We start from the raw sequence: 19,161 nt of genomic DNA, 5'->3' as shown, positions 1-19,161 counted from the left end.
TGACGATCATCCTCCGACTTTGAGATACATTTTGTCCTCACGTTGACTGGGGTTTCCGGCGTGCGGGTGCCAAAGGAAGAGTCGTATGACGGACAGCAAGTCACCAGCTCACTTGGCTGGTTCACATTACCTACTATCTATTTCTCCTTACTGATTGACATGAATCTGTGTTGTGTCCTGTAGTATGGTGATCATTGGGGGAAGGAGGGGGGGGAGGAGGATAACGAGGAGCTTTGTTAGCTCTTAGCTTGCTATTTGCCCTTGGGGCCCAGCATTTTCTATTGCGATTTGATGGTCGGGAATGTCCACACTTTTGAACTGTGGCGAAGGGCAGAAGGGGAAAAAAAAAAACACGGGTTGCGGGTCAAATTTGGCTTTGGGATTTCCGCAGACAAAAAAAAAAAAAAAAAAAAAAAGCCATTCGGGAGCTTTGACGTCGTTGCTTCATGTGCGGGTTGGCGGGCTAGAAGAATCTCAATCGTCTTCCCAAAATTGCCGCCCGCCTTGCCGCCACGCCGCTCGCCCGTGGGCATGGACCACCCGAAGCCGTTGAGAGCACGTGCCAGCCAAGGGCATCTTGACTTTATTGTCTCTTCTAGAAGCTTTTTGTGATCGACAAAACTAAGCCAAGAGTGGCCTAGCGAGAGGGGAGAGCCCGCCACCCGGGTTCAGGCCAGGCCAGGGGCGGGAAGTTTTCACTTTTAATCTTTGACCTCGCCACCACGGGAGCTTCTATGCATCTGTAAACGTGGTGGAATTGCAGCACCGGTTCAACACTGTCGAATCGTCTGGTTTTCCGTCATGAATGTGTAGGGTGGAGTGTTCAAGTCATAACTCAACTGAATCTTGCAACAAGTAATATCTCTTGTATCATGACTTCGCATTCGTCATTCACGCGCAGCTTCGCAACAAGATCTCAGGACTCGGCGAATCAAGGCAGCCAATCAAAGTAATTCTTTTCTTGGATTTGGTAATAAGACAACTGAGGACTATTCACGCACCTGACGGTCCGTCCGTTTGGGTCCGGGTAGATGAGTCACACAAATATGGAAAGGAAGAACGGAAAGAAAAAAGAAGAGTAAAGGTCAGCAAGTACAAATATACAAGTCATCCATTCCGTAAGCTTCATGAAATTCGATAAAAAAGGACATGTCTCCGTGCTCCTTCCAAAGCCCGTGAATCCATGCAAATTGCTGTTTGATGATGCTGTGCTGTGTCGCCAGCTCTGTAATCTTTTCTTACTGTCGTATATTACTGCCATTTCTCTGCTTTTACGCCTGTGATGTCACGTCAGGAGCCGGTGTTGTGGATGTAAGCCCGAGATCCTCGTCTGAGCAAATTGACTTTCGAAATTCTTCAGTTTCATAACCAGTGCCAATGCCCGTCAGATCTGCTGCCGCATCATAGACTGGCCTGTCGCTGGCTGGGAACTGCAAACTCGTTGATGGCTCTGATGGAATATTTGGAGGGAACGCCGAACCTCCGACATGGGCATAATTTGCTGCATAGTTGTCATCCTGCTGGTCATGTTCTTGGTGCAGTAGAGGAGTTTCGCGTTCTTTGATATATCCCACTTGCTCAGATTGGCGTTGGACCCCAGTTGGAGCCAGGTTCATTGTTTGTGATCCTCCTCGTGGGTCGGTGGACTTCGCATCCTCGAGAGGAAGGGTAAGCACTGCCGTAGGATCCATATTCGTGGTCTCCTTGTCGGGGACATTGTCTCTTGGGACCACTGGCTCTGGCCCAAATTCATGAGCATCCTCGTCTCCTGCCTCATCAACAACGATCTGGGGCGAGCTCAATGGCACGCATGGCTCCTCGAGGTCGATTGATTGTGTTTCTTCGCCAGCGCCACCATGTTCACCAGCAGAAACCCGACAGCTCTGTGAGCCGATCGTCCTAAGACTTCCCTCCAGCTGCCTCGTGATTTCGCTCATCCGAGTTTTTGAATCAACCCTGGATATCGCATCTTCACTCTCCTCAGGCTCGACTAGATTGCGCCGATCCGACCAAGTACCGTTCCGTCCGAGGAAGGGAGCGTCGCAGTCGTCAAGATTGCTTGGCATAGGACTAGGCGGCGACCGGCCCCTGGGAGGGTAGTAGAAAGCATCTTCCGACAAACCAGGTGAAGTGAGGCCAGACTGGTGACCTATCCCTGACGCATACGCATCGCTTTGTGGTGTCACCGTTCTGATAATTGGGTGGCCGCTACGCTCGTGTTCTTCCACTCTGTACTGCTGAATCGATAGACCATCATCCACAGAAATAGAAGGTGGCTCGTGTTGGTCGTGATTTTCATACGAAGAACTGGGAAACATGTCGAGAAGCACAGTCGCCTGCTTGCGCATGCGTGGGTTATCGCTGAGGCAATTGTCCACTAGCCTGCGGTACCACCTTGGTACCTCGATGTCCGGATCTAATCGCAGCGGCCGCCGGTGAGCCTCGGGCTCATCTTCAAGCATTGCCAAGGCCCAAAGAACCATTCCTAGCTGATATAAATCAGACTTGACTCCAATATACATGGAAATCCGCTGATTATTGTTGATAAGTGGAGTTGCCTCCGGAGGCTCCCAGCCAACTGGGCAGCCTCGTCTGTTGATGTCTATTATCTTAGCATTATCATCATCGTCAATAACAATATTAGAAAGAGTAAAATCGCCTTGCACGAATCCGGCTTCGTGAATGTCTGAGAGACCTTGAACGATTTGCCGCGCCCATTTCTCTCGCATTATCCAGGGCAAATCCGGGCCATGCTCTTGGGCGTCGTAAATGATGTCGATAAGCGCACCCTTCTCAGCATAGTCAATGAGAAGGCCTTTGACACTAGTATCGCCGTCATCCACAACCACTCCGTAAAATGATACGGTACTGGCGGAAAATCTCAGAGAATTTAGCGCGTTCACTTCGTAGAGAAACTCTTCTATAGTATCGGGCCCGGGAATCTCCTTCTTGATCAAAGTTCGACCATCAACCTGGACCTTGTAGACGAAACCAGACATGTGAGAATCAAAGATGATGTCTTTCTCTCGAATACGGCGACAGCCCAGATGTTGAACCATTTGAACGGCAGGAAAGTGGATGATTTCCTGAGAACCCACCCCTCGTCAGTAAAGCTCTTCCAAACTCGATTTGCCTTCAACTTACATTGACATCTTCAACCACGTGAACATGCAATCTGCCATTGGTGGTCTGCAACTTGAGATTCGTCACGGTATCATAGAACTGAATGTCTTGAAGGCTCTCGCGAATGGCTTCGTAGATCTTTGCGCTTTTCTCACGTTGGAACTTTGTATCCTGAAGATCTCCTTCTAAGGAATCGGATGGAGCGTCTCGATAGTCTAGGGATATGGTCACCCGCCGCCATAGGCACTCTTTTTCTCTGTACGTCACAAAGAACTTTTCCCTCCTAGACTTGTCTCTGAAGTGCATGGAAAGGTTTAGTATCCACTTGCTTTCCAGCTCATCGCGAATCTGAGTGTCATATGCCGACGTTGTAACAGACCGCGCATCAGCAGCAGAAGGTTCTCTTGAAGGAAACCGGGCTGCAGATGATTCCTTTTGCGCCGCCAGATCAACGTGAACAATGCCTGTATCTGGCACATTCAAGAATTGCTTCTCCTCCATGGGACTATGCAGTGCTGACTGGTCATTTCCGGCCGTCGTAGTGGAGCCGGCATCATCGAAAAAGTCGGGCGCACTTGCGCGAGGCAAACGTTGACTTCTGCTTGCCGAGACATCACGAGGTAGATGTGTGCCCCTTCGGTCGACGGACACTGCCCTTCGCTCGGCCTGTGTAGGCTTGTTCAGCTCTAGCCGTTCCCTGAGCTCCGACTGTTGTCTCTTGAAGGTCTTTGCTCGAGGAAGGCCAGGGACAACCCTCCTGGCCGAAGGTCGCGATACGTTGCTCTCATCCCCGCCAGTCGTTTCGGGTGGCAGGGCTTGCGATGCTTCGGTCACACCCTCTGGCGTCAGAGGCGCATTGTTCCTGCCCAAGAATCTTCTGAGAAGAGTTGAAAGTCTTTTGTGGTTCTCCGGGGTCGGGTCGTGCGAGGAGGGATCCGCTTGTGTTGCCATTTCGGCGGCTGTGGAGTAGATCCGGGGGCGGCTTGTCGGAGACCATAGATGTGTCAAGCTCGATGTCAATCAATGCTTGAATGTTTTGTAGGATATACTGGGAGCGAGGGCAACCCTGAGGCAGGAGGCGACAACAGGGTAAAGGAACAGGAGCTATGTCATGTCGTCTATGCGCTGCTGCTGGCTGGTTCGTGAATCATATGTATATATGAATCACAAGTGGGTGATTGCTATTCGTGTAGAGGGGGCAGGTAATGATCCAGAATTTGTAGATGGCCACTACACTAGACTTGGATCATGTGCGATCGGTGGCCGTTCTGGTGCTCGGACGGCTATCTGGAGGCGAAGTCACAGATTGTGGCAGAGTGGAAAGAAGCAAGATGCAATCCCTTGTGAAGCGCGACTGGAAGGTATGTATGTGTGCAGGCAACCGACACCCAATGTGTGTTCACCGAAAGATCGGATGCTAATGTAGGTGGGGTGGTGGCTGGGCCCTCGTCATGTCATGGTTCGTGTACAATGTAGGCGAGGGACAACGGGGTATGTATATGAGGGCGAACTACAAGAGCAGCTGGCTCAAGAGTATGAACAGATCAAGCAGTGGAAAAGGGTGTCAATTGAAAAGTAGAAGTGAGGCGATTCGGGGACATTGGTTATAGAAAGGTCGTCAACTTTGTGGTTGCTTGGTGCGCTGTCATTTGTTCGCGTCCTAGTACATACTAACGAGAGTGTGTTCAGTGTCCCGAGGGTACGAAGAGGTAGTAGGTAGTACCATGTAATGTAGGGATGCACTATATGTGTAGTACCTAGGCACTTACCTATGTCAGACCCCAGCCCAGCGGGTACATTGACTACGGTCCGTAGTGTGTACTATTACATAGTTTTGTAGGCTAGTGAGGGTAGCAGATTTGGCAGCAAAGAGCTGGCTGAGCCGTGCCTTCCCGGGACATGAAGGTTGCCCAGCGTCAGAAAGCAGAAAGATGCAGATGCAGCTTGAGCGGCATTCGGAGCTTGGCTGTTGTTGGTTGATAGGTATTTTTGAGCATGCAACGACTCCTCTTCGACTGCAGCATGGAAACGCAAGAGATCGCGGACGAAGAGGGAATTGAGAATGACGAGATGCTTGCGGTGAAGCTCTTCTGCCTTTTTTTCTTCTTCTTTCTTTTTATTTCCCTCTCACTTGTTTCTACTTTCTCCTTGGCAACCCAACAAGGTTGCTTACCTCCCTCCCTCTACTGTGTATTCATCCACCATCCCCATCCATCCATTCATCCCTCCTATTGTGATTTACCTACTGTGTACACCCACTACTGTGTACTGCACTAAAAACACTCCAAAACCGCGGAACCTAACCTTGGGCTCCAAAGCACAGACAATGCTAAACAGGCACACACCTACACACACAAACTCACGAACCCCTCCAACGGACTATACCGAACTTGACTCTAGCTCGGCAAGCAAGACGCGGGGGCCTGGCTTCAATCTTCTCCATTCTCTCCCCCTGCTTGCTCATCGGGGATCAAGGACTCGGCGTATCAACGACTTGGACTGGGGTTCAACATGGCCGACAAGGATGATCTCAGTCAGAACGGGGAGCACCGAGGGACGCTAAGGTAGCAAGATTTACACAACACATAGTAAAGTAGTAACTGCTGTCGAGTGTGTGCCCGGCCGCCCAGGACTAGTGTACTACAGATCAACCATACTAGCAGCTATCACCAGCCATCGCCTGCAATGATGCTTAGGATCTATCTGTACACTATAATGGGACCCGCCTCGTTGCCTATTCAGGGACTCGTATCTGACCTGAACGTATGGACCGCCCAAGGATCAGCTTTGGCACCGCCGAGTTGCGACGGACAAGTCATATCAATTCGTGGCTGTGATTGAACAATGACTTGATGTGTTGTACAACTTCTCTGGTGGGTGTGGGCGTTTCCATGGTTGGAGGAGAGGCCAGCATCACCCTATGTACAGAATCATCCCTGGCACGTTGCTCTCGATGCATGCACGGCTTTGGGCAGAGGCATCCGGATTGCCTTTCGGGTTCCTTATTCCAAACAGAGAGAGGGAGACAGACAAAAAGCATCAGCTGGTTGTGTAGCTTCATGTCGTCAAATCGTCACAAGCCTCTCCTATTCTTCATTCGTCCTCCACAAACGAGCAGCTCCATGCTGATCTGGGGGCTGCAACTCCGACAGACACCCCGCAGAAAGGGACGTTGAAGAGGCGTTTTTATCCATGGGCCAAATACGCAGACATTCGTCGCCTAGACTTTGTCGTTTTGGATCATTTACTGCAAAATGTGACCGATCACTTGTTAGGCGCCGAGGTCTTGAGCCACTTTCGTCCGTCACCTCATTCTGCATCAAAGTGCGCGCAATCTACGTGTATCCGCCTACCTTGATGAGGTACCTAGACTTGGACTATATCTGCCATCAATCTCCGACCTCGCCGTGCGTCTACAGTAGGCTCAGCATAGTATTGGAACACGTATCAGGTACACATCGCGCATAACTGCAGGTAATAATTGCACCCACCATGACCCTAACGCTTCTGATTATGTGAGCCACTTTACTACCCTCACTAACACCTGGGACGGGGTAATGTATACATAGGTAATCGGCTAAATGAAATCAGAGTTATTTTACATCTATTGGAAAGATACTGGGTATTGTAGTAAGCTTTACAATTCTCAATACCTTAAGTGAAAACCCATTGGTGCGAAACTGTGGCCATAAACTCTGACAAGTGTCTGGTTGGTACAGAGTTTTCTAAATAAGTTACTCCTGGAACACGATGCTTGCAATGCACAGTAAAACCAAGTAAAGACTATGCCAAGCAGCCAAACGCCATCAATTTCCAACACGACAACATTTCGCGTATAGGTATATAGGCATCTCTGATACCGTCTATGCTCACCGCCATGTTCAAGAAGAAATTTACCCGTTTGCTTGAAACACGGAGAATGCCATAAAGAACCGTGGCCGATTCGACTTTCTCTATTGGTTTCTGCGCACTTCAAATAATCCCCCGGCGGCCGCGGTCAGCTAGATCGTGTGATCTGCGTATTGACATGTGTAATCTTCTCATGTCGTGTAGTATCTGGTCGCGAGATGTGGATTTGGACCTGTGGGCAATGACGTACGATGATGAATGGACGGCCTCTGATACAGAAGCATCAGCGGCAGCCGAGTAGAGGATTGTGATACCCATTCCCTCGTCCCTGTTCCCCGATCTTTGCGTAGACTGACGAGTAGAGAGATCTGGATGAGCATGGTACCGTGCTTCCACTGACCCGCATACATCATCAGAGGAGGAACCCAAAGGACAAACCACAAATTCTGAGAAGCCATCGTCAGTCTTGTCCCATCCCGCACCGTCGTCCCCTTGCCAGGAGCTCCGGGCCTTGGGGCCTTTTGAGCACCGCATTTTCCCGTTCCGGCAGCTTGGGCAGCGATACATTGCACTAATCGCAAGCGCACACGCGCCCTGTAATAAAATTAAAAAAAACTATAAACGATCAGCAACATAAGTCCTCGACGTCCATTGGCACCAAACTGTCCAGCAACAGTAAATACCGAAAGACCCAAAAGAAGCTATTTCAATCTACCCGCAGTATAGTGTAATCCAGGCACCTGTTCGTGCTCAATGCTTGAAGCAAGTCGGATTCCGATTGAGGATGACCGGAACATTTACCTCCCTTGTGGATCCCAAACTATTACTTGTGTGCTCTGCTTTTTTTCTTTCTTTTTTATACCGGCCTCTGGGTGAGAAAAGAAAAAACCATAGTACAACACCTGCGTGATGAGACAAGTCGTGATACTATTTCTTCCCGAATTTCGCTCAAGTTTACACAGAAGGTGATTGCATAAGGGCTACGCAGATCTGGGTAAGACAAGACACTAGAGCCCCGTCAGCGTCCGTCTTGTCTTCGCGAGCTCTTGGGTCCCCTTAGTCTCGACTATACACACGATCCGAGGAAATGATCCAAGAAAAACATCTATCCCAAGATGGGCATGTGTGTGTCAACATGACCAAAATTCATCACCAACAGACACGTATACACATAGAACCCTCCGAGTGGCCCCGTGTTGACCAACAATGGTCTAATTTCATGGGTTGTACATAATAAACATCTCACCATCTATGTAGTCGCATCCTGCAGAATCTATTTCCTTTCCCCGTGTCGTCATCATCATCATCATCATAATCATTAAATGGGCGTTGGGCAGTCTCCGAAAAATAGAAATTGGGCACCTACCAAGTACACAATCAGGAGTTTGTCCGTAAGCCCTCCCACCACCCCTATTACTTTCTCATCACATTGGCGTAGTGGACGGTTCAAGGTCAGCACTGCCCGCCTCAAACCTGGAGCATTAGCTACGTAGGTTTACTGTATATACATAGCATGGATCCCGCAACGCAACCATTCCTGAAGAGAGATACTTGTCGGCATCAGGCGGATCTTGTGAGATACGTATATCCATATTGTGCGAGGCATCCACTCAGCTTCTTGGCAAACTCTAGTCAATCCTCTATGCTCTCTTCTTTCTTGACCCTTTGCTCCAGCCAGCCTCAATATCGGATAGCTGCCCGCAAGGCGGAGCAAGGAGGAGGGAAAAAAAAAAAAAAAAAGGACAGCCAGCAACCCACTGTACCTATGCAAGGCCGGTTTGGTCATGCGAGTAGCTGCAGATGCATGCAGGAGCAAGATGATGGCAAGTGGGCGCTGACATGAATTATATTGCCTGCATTGGTCTTTTTCTCCCTTGGTCCAAGCCCAACCACAACACACATACAGATACCCAAAGAAGCATCCATGAGCATTTGTCGATGCCCAAGGCTGCAACTTTGGCAGGTCCAGATCTTGGGGTTTGCTCAAGTGATCGGGGTCAAAAAAAAAAAAAATGGAGGAGGAAAACATTTCTTTGCATCTGGATTTCAATGCATGACAATTGGCAGATTTACCTATCGAGCCGTTCTGTCTGTCTATGTACAGTGTTTAGCCCAACCATCCAAGTATGCGCAATATGCCATCATTCGCTTAGACTCCTGTCTCCTATTTCCATACAAATGATCTTGATATGTATGTAATGATGCAATATTACAAGGGATTTATGTGTGTGTAGAGAGAAGAGAGGGTGTTTCCAGGTTCCTTCGAAACCATTTCGTCAAATCATTGCGTCCCCATCGCCTAGAACGCCCTTTGGATAGTCGCCTGTCCTGCCGCAAATGCTATAAACCAATGTACATCTCTATGCTTTATGCAGGCTCGTGGCTGACGACGACAACGACACATGTGGAGGTGCGGTCCAACTCGTGTCAGCTCCGACGCCGCTGCCGAATGCGAAGCCCCCGTCCTATTTGTCGTCGCTGTCTTTCTTTGCATCGTGTTCCTTCTTCCACTCGCAGATCTTGCATTTGCTCGCTGCTTCCTTGTCCAAGTCGGGGAAGACGAGGTCAAAAACATCACTGTACCACCTGGCTGGTCGGCCTTCGATGCCTTCCTTGATATTCTGTTGACGCCATCATTAGTATACTCATCTCTAGTAACAAAAAGTCGCGAAAACATAACGCGGTGGTAATGTACGTACCTCTGGAAGTTCTAGCCAGTCGGACATGTTATCCTCCGGGAAAACGATCAGCTTGCAGCCTGCCCTGCGCGCTGCCACAGTCTTTTCTCTCAAACCACCTATCCGCAGCACCTTTCCGGTCAGTGTCAGCTCGCCTGTCATTGCTACAGTGGGGTTGACGGCCGTGTCCAATGCCAGCGACAGCAGAGATGTTGCCATTGTGATGCCAGCCGAGGGTCCATCCTTTTGCACAGCCCCCTCTGGAACATGCAGGTGGATCTTCGCCTTGTCAAAGTAGTGGTTGTCAGTGAACTCCTTGGCCATGAAAGCCTTGGCGAACGAGTAGGCGATTGTTGATGATTCCTTCATGACCGATTTGAGGTTTCCGGTAATCTCCAGGCCGGGGTTGCTGCTAGGCCTCAAGGCAGATTGCAGAATCGACTCAATGTACATGGCAGAGCCACCCATTTGAGTCCAGGCGAGACCCATGGTCACTCCCGGTGGCGTCACATCGTACAAACGATCCGACGTGAACACTGGAGGGCCAACGTAGTCCTTTAGGTTGTCCTTGTCGATGGTTACTTGGACGGAGTCGGGCACACTAAGTGCGACCCGAGGCTTCTCCGTGGTTTCTTGCTCAGTGGCTTCAGAGGATACCGGGTCCCTATCTTTCTTCTCCTTCTCCTTTTCAGACTCCTCAAATGCAGCTTTGCCATCTGCGGTAAGTGCCTCAGACTCTGGTAGAACTTCCTCGCCAAGATCCTGAACAATCTTCAGCGCAGACTTTCTAAAGACCTTTTCGATTTGCTTCTTGAGGTTGCGAACTCCCGATTCGCGACAGTACGACTTGATGAGCTCGTCGATCGCATCGTCCGACAGCGTCACGTTCGCCTCCTTCAAGCCCGCCAATTCCTTGGCTGCTGGGGCGAGATAACGGTCGGCAATCGCCTTCTTTTCGTCTGACACGTACCCAGATAATCTGATGACTTCCATACGATCAAGGAGAGGTCGTGGAATAGTATCAGTCATGTTGGCTGTGCAAACAAACAGGACCTTGGATAGGTCGACTGGGACATCCATGTAGTGGTCCAAGAATGAGCCGTTTTGTTCTGGGTCCAGAAGTTCGAGAAGTGCTGAAGAGGGATCGCCTTGGTAGCCTCGTCCAATTTTGTCAACCTCGTCAATAAGAATGAGCGGGTTTTCTGTTTGGCACTTCTTCAAGGCCTGTATCACTCGGCCTGGCAGGGCACCGACATATGTCCGCCTGTGACCTTTAATCTCTGCAACATCCGTGAGACCACCCACACTGAAGCGGTAGTATTGACGGTTGAGGGCCTTGGCAATTGACTTGCCAATACTTGTCTTTCCGACACCAGGAGGTCCGACAAAGCAGAGAATCTTGCCCTCCACAGTTCCCCGGAGCTTGCCAACTGCAATAAACTCCAAGATCCTGTCCTTGACATCTTTCAGACCGTAGTGATCCTCGTCCAGAACCTTCATGGCATTTTGGATGCCAAAATTCTCGGCGCTCCGCTGTCCCCAGGGAATCTGTGTCAACCAATCCAAATAGTTTCGCGTGACGTTGAACTCGGACGCAGCAGGCTCCAAATGAGCAAGCTTGTTAATCTCGTCATCAAAGACCTTGCGGACGGCCTCGGGCATCGCCAGCTTGTCAGCCTTTTCCTTGAATTTCTCAACAAGCTTGTCCTTGCCATCAGACTCGATACCCAACTCTCGGCGAATTCCCTTCATTTGCTCCATGAGCCAGTACTCTCGTTGCCGCTTCGTAATCTTCTGTTCAACATCCTTTGTAATCTTGGACTGGAGTTGGGCGTTCATTAACTCCTTCTTCAGCACAACAAGTGCCTTTTGCATTCTCTCTTCGACGTTTAAGCTTGCAAGCACCTCTTGCAGCTCAGCTGGTTCTCCTGCAGACACGGCGGCAGCAAAATCTGCCAGCTTTGCCGGCTCGGCACTAACGTTACCCGTAGATGAACTCATGCTGAAGGTCGAGATCTGGTCACGGAAGAGACTGTTCATGGTGGCAACCTCTTTGAAGACATTGACAATCTCATTGGTAACAGCGCGAATGACAGAACTCTTTGGGTCAAATGGTTCCTCGGCCAGATTCTCGACATTAACGAGGCTGACATTGTATTTCCTCAAAAAGGAGGTGGGTTCGTACTTTTCCGCTTGAGTTTCTGGCTTGGGCGCAACGGCACTTTCTTCAAAACTGGCAACAACATCTCCTTTCTTCTCTCTTTGAATCTCTTCGTCGGTCTTGGGAGGAATCGGTTCGGGTTCAGCTGCAGGCTCGGCTGGCGCATCGGTCTCCTTGGTATCTTGAGCCCCAGGAGGGATCAGGGTGGAGAGCTTGATACGTCGGTGCGGGTATAGAATGGCAGTCAGGCTGGTTGTTTCTCCGTGTACTGGAAAAGCGCTTGTAATCTGTGCAAAGACACCAGTATCATAGACATCTTCGGGGTTCCGGATAACATCCTCGTCAGCATTCTCGTCCTTGAACAAGAAGGCTCCAATGTATGGTTGACCTCTCTTGATCATGTCCATGATTGCTTGAGAGACCTGAGGGTCCTTGATGGTGATTGCCTTGTAGAAACCAGGGAACAACGGTCTTTTTGCGATGGGAATCGCCATGACCTGGGGGTATACTTCCGGAACGACTGGTTTCTGAAGTGCTTTATCGGTTCCAGACTTGCGACCCTTTCGTCCACCGTCTCCCGAGCCATCATTGCCAGAGCCAGACGATGCTCCGCCAGCAGCACTGCTTCCTTTCCCATCTGCCGCCTCTCCTTGCTCGTTGGCGCCAGATGATGGTGCATCAGTGCTCTTGGCTTCACTGGTTTCTGCGGCAAGCTCTTCAGACTTGTTTTGCTCCTTCAGGTTGGCCTTGACCTCCTCTTCCGACAATGGCTCGATCTTCTGGTCAAAGAAGTCATTATCCTTCTCCTTGGACCTAGCGGTCGACGTCGAGAAACTAGCCGAGGACAATGTGCTTTGCCTTGCCGCGGTGGTCAAGGCTGAGCACGCGACGTGTCTTTCCGAGGTAGCCCGCGGCGCAATCGTATGTATGGAGTATAACCGCGAAATCGACGAGGGACTTAATCTGTGTGCATATCTCGACGTGCCCCGGACAGCAAGCTGTCGAGACAGATGCTGGCGGCAAAGCATGGTGGCGGGATTTCGCGGGCTCGAAAAAATTGGGCCGAAGACGTGATTGCACGACGGGATCAAAGGTCGAGGGCGGCGCCGGTCAAAGTGCCCTGCGGCTTCCGGTGTTGAGGGAGCAAGGGAAGGGGTAAGGAAATCAAATCTTTTGCTTAAAAGTACAAGTATAGACAGATGAACCGAGAAGGAAAGAAGAGTCCCCTGGCGAGCAGCGATCGTCGAAATTGCTCCCGCGACCTCGGACGGATCATGGAATACTATTTGACTATTATTATTAAGCTGGGAGCTTGAGCAATGACGAGTGCTTTACTGCCTTTTTGCGCCGGGGCCGGTCTTAGATCAATCTCCACCCGACCTGGACCGCGCTCTATCAATGGACCTGACTGTTGTAGTCCATTCCCACCAGCGCCCCTCGTCGGCGTTACCATCTTCCGATGCTCTGGGATGGACCCCTAGAACCTGAAAACAGTGGGACTCGACCACGCTTGCCACGCTGCGGCCCACTAGAAGCTTAACTGGACCCCTAACTGTACCTGGCCTCAGCGACTCTGATCCACCTAAATACCGCGAACCAGTGAACACCCCTCTTCTGCCGTACATGTATCACTCTCGAGTATAATCTGCCTCGGCCGGGAAAAAGCATCTTCAACTTGATATATACATTTCGGGTGTATTTACTCAGTCACTTATTGGCCCTGACTTGATTTCAGCCGTTCACTTCAAACATATTCACCGTTTTTCTGGTTTTCATTTACAATGGACACCATTGACCCTGCTACTGGGCAGCCCCTGCCTTCAGACTCTCTTCAGCGAGTTCTCTTCATCACCAATACAGTACATGTCTACAACATTCCACCAATGGTACCTGGAAAGGGCCATGTGGCCGCAACATGGACTGCAGACGGCAATAAGCGTCAAATATTTACCGCGCGGCTGCGTGTGATTGAGACATCCATCCCGCAGCCCGATGGCAGCGAAAAGGTGAAGACGGATATTGTCCTCGAGGATGGCAAGACTGGCCAACTCTTTGCTGCTGCTCCATACACGACTCAGGCTGTCGTGGAGTCTGTATCTGACAGTTCACGCTTCTTTGCCCTGCGAGTCCAAGATGAAGCTGGGCGAAAGGCTTCTCTGGGTATCGGCTTCGAGGAGAGAACCGAGTCATTTGACTTTGGTGTCTCCTTGCAGGAAGCGGGCAAGGGTCTTGGTTGGGACCATGGCGGATCCGCGGGCAAGAAACCAGCAGTTGAAAAGAAGCAGAGCGAAGATAAGCGCGATTATAGCTTGAAAGAAGGAGAGACTATCACGGTCAATTTGCCTGGCCGCTTCCAGCGCCGGAGGCCTGATCCAGAGCCCCAGTCCAATGCTCCTCTATCTTCGTTCTCGCTAGCACCACCTCCGTCAGCTTCGGCATCAAAGGGATCAGGCATTCTCCCTCCGCCGCCTAGTGCGCCAACTGTTAGGGTGCAGCAGTCCTCCAGTCAGAATACACAAAGCTCCAATCAACCATCAGCGGCAGAACTGGGATTCGATGATGGAAAGTTTGGTGAATTTGCCTAAGATATGCGCCAGAACATAGACTTATGTAAACACTTCGCAACAAGACCAAGCTTGGATCGAACTCCTCTACAATTCTATCATCTTAATTCACCGTGTTCAAAACCCGTCGCAAAAACACCAATCTCAGAATTGCTCACTCGGCATTGACATTCAACTGGGACAAAACATTCATTGACTCTCAACATATCCCAAACACTGGTGACCTTGATCCCGCCCGGGGCATGCAATCCAGTCAAAATGCAATGAAGGGAGGCTGTGACGTTGGCGTACCGATTGTATATTCTGCTTGCTTTGGTTTAAGTCCGGAATGTGGACCTTATTCGGTGCTCCACTGTTGGAACCCATGGCAATTGTGACTTTTGATGGTGGCGTGGGACCTTTACCATGTGGTTGAGCGGCCCGAATAGATTCATGGGGCAGGAGCCATGCATTAGTCAATTGACATTCGCTGGCTGATAGCCTAACTTCATACAGCCATAAGTCTACCATAAAAAATGTGAAAAATAATTTGGAAGTTATACAATAGATTGGATTTTCTTAGAGTTATTTCTTTTATTTTTGTTCTTTCGAGATTAAGTGTTTTGACTGGTGATATGTGGAGTTGAAAACACAGTGTCTTGGTGACGAATGTCAATTGACTAATGCATGGGTCCTGGGGGATATTGCAGAGGCACGCTGGGTTGGGAGCCATGACTGCTAGGCCAGGGCGTGCCTGGGAAGACGGCTTCAGGATTGATACTCGGTGGTAGACAAGCCATCGAACGTGGCTTCTGAGGATGTTGCCGTTCGTAGGTTGACCACAGCGCCGATGGTCCCCAATGCCACGATGGACAGATGAGCCGACCTGCTTCGGCTTTCTCTTCCCAGACTGTGACCCAGCGTCCTCGGCTCTGGATCTCCACGTGGACTTCGCCCAATCTTGCAATGATGGCCTTTTGGATCTCTATACTTTCTTCTACTGCAAAGAAAATGACGGTTAATTTGCGGACTTGGAGAATGGTTGTTTTCGGTCTCAATGTAAACGAACAAAGAGTCTCAAAAGCTTCTGTATGTGATCGTATATGCTATGGAGATTTGACAAGAAATAGGATATACTGAGGCATGACTTACTCTTTCTTCTGACCCAGTGGTGGTCTCTTCTGACGTCCCTTCGATCGCCGCCATGGCAGTCTGATAATCAGACAATGTTAGCGACGTGTAAATGCCGCCTGAGCAGTAGTAGACACAATTTGCCAAGGGGCCGCTCACATTGAAGCTTGTCCTCGTAAGACAGAAGCTGCCGATACATGTCTGTTGCCCGGTCGTCTTCCTCATTCAGGTTGCGAAGAAGCTTTTCTCTCTCCTGTTGGAGCTCTCCGTACGGGCGAGGTTGCAGTGCAATCTGACCCAAGCGATTGCATGGCCAGTAAGGAGCAGCTGTATGCCTGGCGTGGCCTATAGGTATGTGGAAGCTTGGATGAGGACCAAAGTTCTGGGGCTGGATATGTATCTGATGATGAACATGATCTCTGATGTTCTGAAACGGTAACATGGTTTCCTTTGAATAGGCGTATGCAAAGAGCCTATGTCAACTTGTATTGCAGGGTGGTAGTGGTGGCAGTGATGGTGATAAAGATACCAAGACCGTCATGAATTATGGAAGCCAGAGAGTTATATAAATCCTTCGAGACCACAATTGGATGGCAGTCATGGCCCAGTGACTCTTCTTTGGTTGACAAAGCGAGTTACTTGTCAGTATAGACAGCCAGCAATAGATGGTGTGGGTGCCTGTAGGTCTCGTTGCGAGCATGCTATAATGTTTGTGCTGTAACCTTTGGGCCGTATGAAAGGTTGCCGATGTTTCAGGCAAAACCTCACGTTGGAGAAACGGCACACAATGGCTAGGCAAAAACATATCAAAAAGACCACATTAAAGAATCATTGTAAGTACTCTGCAGCAGGATGGATATCGTCAAACGTTCTTTCAGATTTCTTGAGTAATTTGTAGTTCCGGATGCTGCTAGCCATGCTGCGAAGTCGCAGACAAGTTATTCACTGTAGCTGGATAGGCGCTTTTTATCCAGCTTTGTTTGCTAGGAGTGTGTCATGCCAGTCCCTTTTTGTATATTTCTGATTGATGTGCTGAATATGCAATGCTAACGAAGGCATTTGATAAAGGCATCCAGCGGAGGGGCAGGAAAAAAGGATACCAAAATCGTGTAGCACTTTTCAGCCAAGCAATCCTGCCCTGAACAGCTCAAGTGTACGAAGGTTTGCTTCAGACGGTGGGGTTTAAGCTCGATCGAATGCTACAAACTAGATGCCCATTTGTGAGATGGAGTAGCCGCCAATTTGATGATCGAGATCAAATAGCAAAGCCGGCATGCCTTGGCGGATCATTGAACCGCCAGAGCCCGGCTTGCTCGGCTGCCTTTCTGACGCTGCCAACTTCCTCCTCAGTGACTGGCCGGTTAATTTCAGCGTATCTAACGTCGTCTGAATCTTTGGCATCCGCCTGCAACCCGCCTGGTTCCGTAATCTTTCTACGTCTTGGCTTGCCCACATGCGCAGCTGGGCGGTACTGCTCCATGATGTTCACAAAGACGTCGAGACTCAAATTCTCGGCCAGATACCGCATGATTTGTTTTCCCTCTTCTTCCTTGCCGGGCATGACGAGATGGCGTACCAAAACGCCCTTCTTGGCGAGCCCGTCGGGTGTGAAACATAGATCCCCAACCTGATCATGCATGGCTTTGATGCTTTCGCAGGCTGTCTTGGCGTAGTCGTCGGCCTTGAGCAGGCGTTTGCTGGTGGCCTGGTTCCAGACCTTAAAGTCGGGCAGGTATATGTCTACCAGACCGTCCATGAGCTCGAGAGATTCGAGCGAGTCGAAAGCAGACGTGTTGTAAATGATGGGGATCCTCAAACCCAGGTCCCTCGCCGCGAGAATGGATAGGGCGACCTGTGGTGCTACGTGTTCGGGAGTTATGAGATTGATATTGTGCACTCCTCCCGTCTCTTGCAATTTCATATACCACTGTGCGAGATCCTCCGGCGTGAGATCCATTCCGTTTCGCTGGTGGGCGATATCATGGTTTTGGCAGAATGTGCACCGCAGATTGCAACCCGAGAAGAAGACAGAACCAGAGCCTGTGCAAGTATCAGCTAGTTTTTAGAATCATTGCGGGCCGACGCAAAGATCAACGAGTTTAGAATCAGGAGAATGACAGCTTTGCATACCATTGTGGCCTTGTATACATGGTTCTAGTGATCCACATCAGTATAGCCCCTAACAAAAAGGGTACCCATCCTATGGGTCCAGGGAATGGATAAAGGCCCGTAACTCACCCTCACCAAAGTGCGGCGCAATCACATTGACCTTGACATCAGCTCCAATGAGACACATTCCAGTGGTCTCATATCTGTTGACGCCGCAAAGCCTAGGACAGAGATTGCAATTTCTCAAGTGGGCGTACGCCTTGGAGCGCTTCTTTGCGGCATCAACAGAGCTGAGCAGCTGATAGCGTGGTATATAGTCGTCTAGGAGGAATGGCGGTGCGAGATGCAGCTCTCGTCGGACGACCCTCGGCGATGATAGTTGTGGCATCATAGGCGACAGATTTCCACTCCTCCGACTCGCATTGCGGAGTAGCAGCTTACTGAGCGACGACATGGCGACGGTCATGGTGCATTTGCTAGGGGCTTAGACTGGCCGGGAATACATTCTCATTCAGACACCTGTGTGTCATTTAAGTCACACGCCAGTCGAGCCTCTGGCTGTTCTAGAAGTAGTGGCAGTGTGAGATCGGCTGGGCAGGACTTGTCACTGACGTGATGCAATCCTGGTGATCATTATTGTTTGGCTTTGGAAGTTTCGTAGGTACCAGCTGTGTCCAATCTGCAGAGTCGATTGTTCGCCCAATCAATCAGATATCGTCGAGGCGACAAAATCTTCCTCGTCCGAAGAGGGAAAATAGAATTGAACTTTATTCGCAACTGGTAAACCTAAGCGACCATCGAGCTTTGGTGCATCTGCCGCTGCACATTGGATCAAACGATCTAGGGTATGTTCGGGTCGGTGTTTTCAGGGACTGGGGAAGATTCCGGTCCTTGAAGCTCCAGCTTGGAGCTCAGTCTTTAAGCCGTGGGCGATGACTAAACGCCGATAACCTGCCCCCACCCGCCCGTACACACCCGGGCTTGGCAAGGTGCATTATACTATTGCACGTCGTCAGTGAAGTAAAGTAAATGCAATACGGCGCACCGGCGTTGCGGAGAATAACCTATTGCACTTGTGTCGAAGCTCCAGGGAAAACTATTGCCCAATGTGACGGAGGTTCCCAACTGCATTCTCTCTCCTACGCACTTGGAACCACAGGTATAAAGACGACTCAGCTCGTCATATATCTGCGGGAAGTCAGACCTTTCTCATCATCCACCACAATCATAACCTGTAGCTCGAGCAGCGAACCGCTACATTGCAACTGATTTTGCTACAAGCAGTCCGTCAAGTTCTCATTTCTACAAACAAACATCACAACCAGTAAAAAATTCATCATAAACATCATGGCTCCTCAAGTCTTCTTTATTGGACTTGGCAACATGGGTCGTGTAAATAAATCCTTCATTCCAACCCAACCATATCATTGGTGCTAATGTGTTTATAGGCCATGGCCTCCAACATTGCTCAAAAGGCCAAATTGGACAAGCCGTTGCTCATCTCAACCGCACACAGAAACGAGCCGATGACCTTTCGGCCAAGATCGGTGGCAGCAAGTAAGTGGTA

The 19,161-nt window shown here is 49.9% G+C and overlaps 5 protein-coding genes across 5 annotated transcripts; 2 read left to right on the top strand and 3 right to left on the bottom strand.

The window, feature by feature from the left end:
* Nucleotides 1-1,271: 1,271 nt before the first annotated feature.
* Nucleotides 1,272-4,074, bottom strand: PFICI_05199 (uncharacterized protein; the record flags this gene model as incomplete). The annotated part of the gene is made up of 2 exons (XM_007833780.1): nt 1,272-3,086; nt 3,145-4,074. The coding sequence occupies 2 exons, from the start codon at nt 4,072-4,074 to the stop codon at nt 1,272-1,274; spliced, it is 2,745 nt and encodes a 914-aa protein (XP_007831971.1).
* Nucleotides 4,075-9,437: 5,363 nt separating this feature from the next.
* PFICI_05198 (Lon protease) lies at nt 9,438-12,839 on the bottom strand (the record flags this gene model as incomplete). The annotated part of the gene is made up of 2 exons (XM_007833779.1): nt 9,438-9,593; nt 9,672-12,839. 2 exons carry the CDS (start codon nt 12,837-12,839, stop codon nt 9,438-9,440), a joined length of 3,324 nt encoding a protein of 1,107 aa, XP_007831970.1.
* A 753-nt stretch (nt 12,840-13,592) lies between these two features.
* PFICI_05197 (uncharacterized protein) lies at nt 13,593-14,396 on the top strand (the record flags this gene model as incomplete). Its single annotated transcript, XM_007833778.1, has 1 exon — nt 13,593-14,396. One exon carries the CDS (start codon nt 13,593-13,595, stop codon nt 14,394-14,396), a length of 804 nt encoding a protein of 267 aa, XP_007831969.1.
* Nucleotides 14,397-16,740: 2,344 nt separating this feature from the next.
* On the bottom strand, nt 16,741-18,048 carry PFICI_05196 (uncharacterized protein; the record flags this gene model as incomplete). The annotated part of the gene is made up of 3 exons (XM_007833777.1): nt 16,741-17,525; nt 17,616-17,639; nt 17,724-18,048. 3 exons carry the CDS (start codon nt 18,046-18,048, stop codon nt 16,741-16,743), a joined length of 1,134 nt encoding a protein of 377 aa, XP_007831968.1.
* An 893-nt stretch (nt 18,049-18,941) lies between these two features.
* PFICI_05195 (uncharacterized protein) lies at nt 18,942-19,155 on the top strand (the record flags this gene model as incomplete). The annotated part of the gene is made up of 2 exons (XM_007833776.1): nt 18,942-18,981; nt 19,043-19,155. The coding sequence occupies 2 exons, from the start codon at nt 18,942-18,944 to the stop codon at nt 19,153-19,155; spliced, it is 153 nt and encodes a 50-aa protein (XP_007831967.1).
* Between the last annotated feature and the right edge of the window lie 6 nt (nt 19,156-19,161).

The sequence above is a fragment of the Pestalotiopsis fici genome, assembly GCF_000516985.1.
Source record: "Pestalotiopsis fici W106-1 unplaced genomic scaffold PFICI_Scf_3, whole genome shotgun sequence".
Classification (NCBI taxonomy): Eukaryota; Fungi; Ascomycota; class Sordariomycetes; order Amphisphaeriales; family Sporocadaceae; genus Pestalotiopsis; species Pestalotiopsis fici.
The sequence above is the reverse complement of the archived record's forward strand: the minus strand, read 5'-3'. Positions and strand labels throughout refer to the sequence as shown.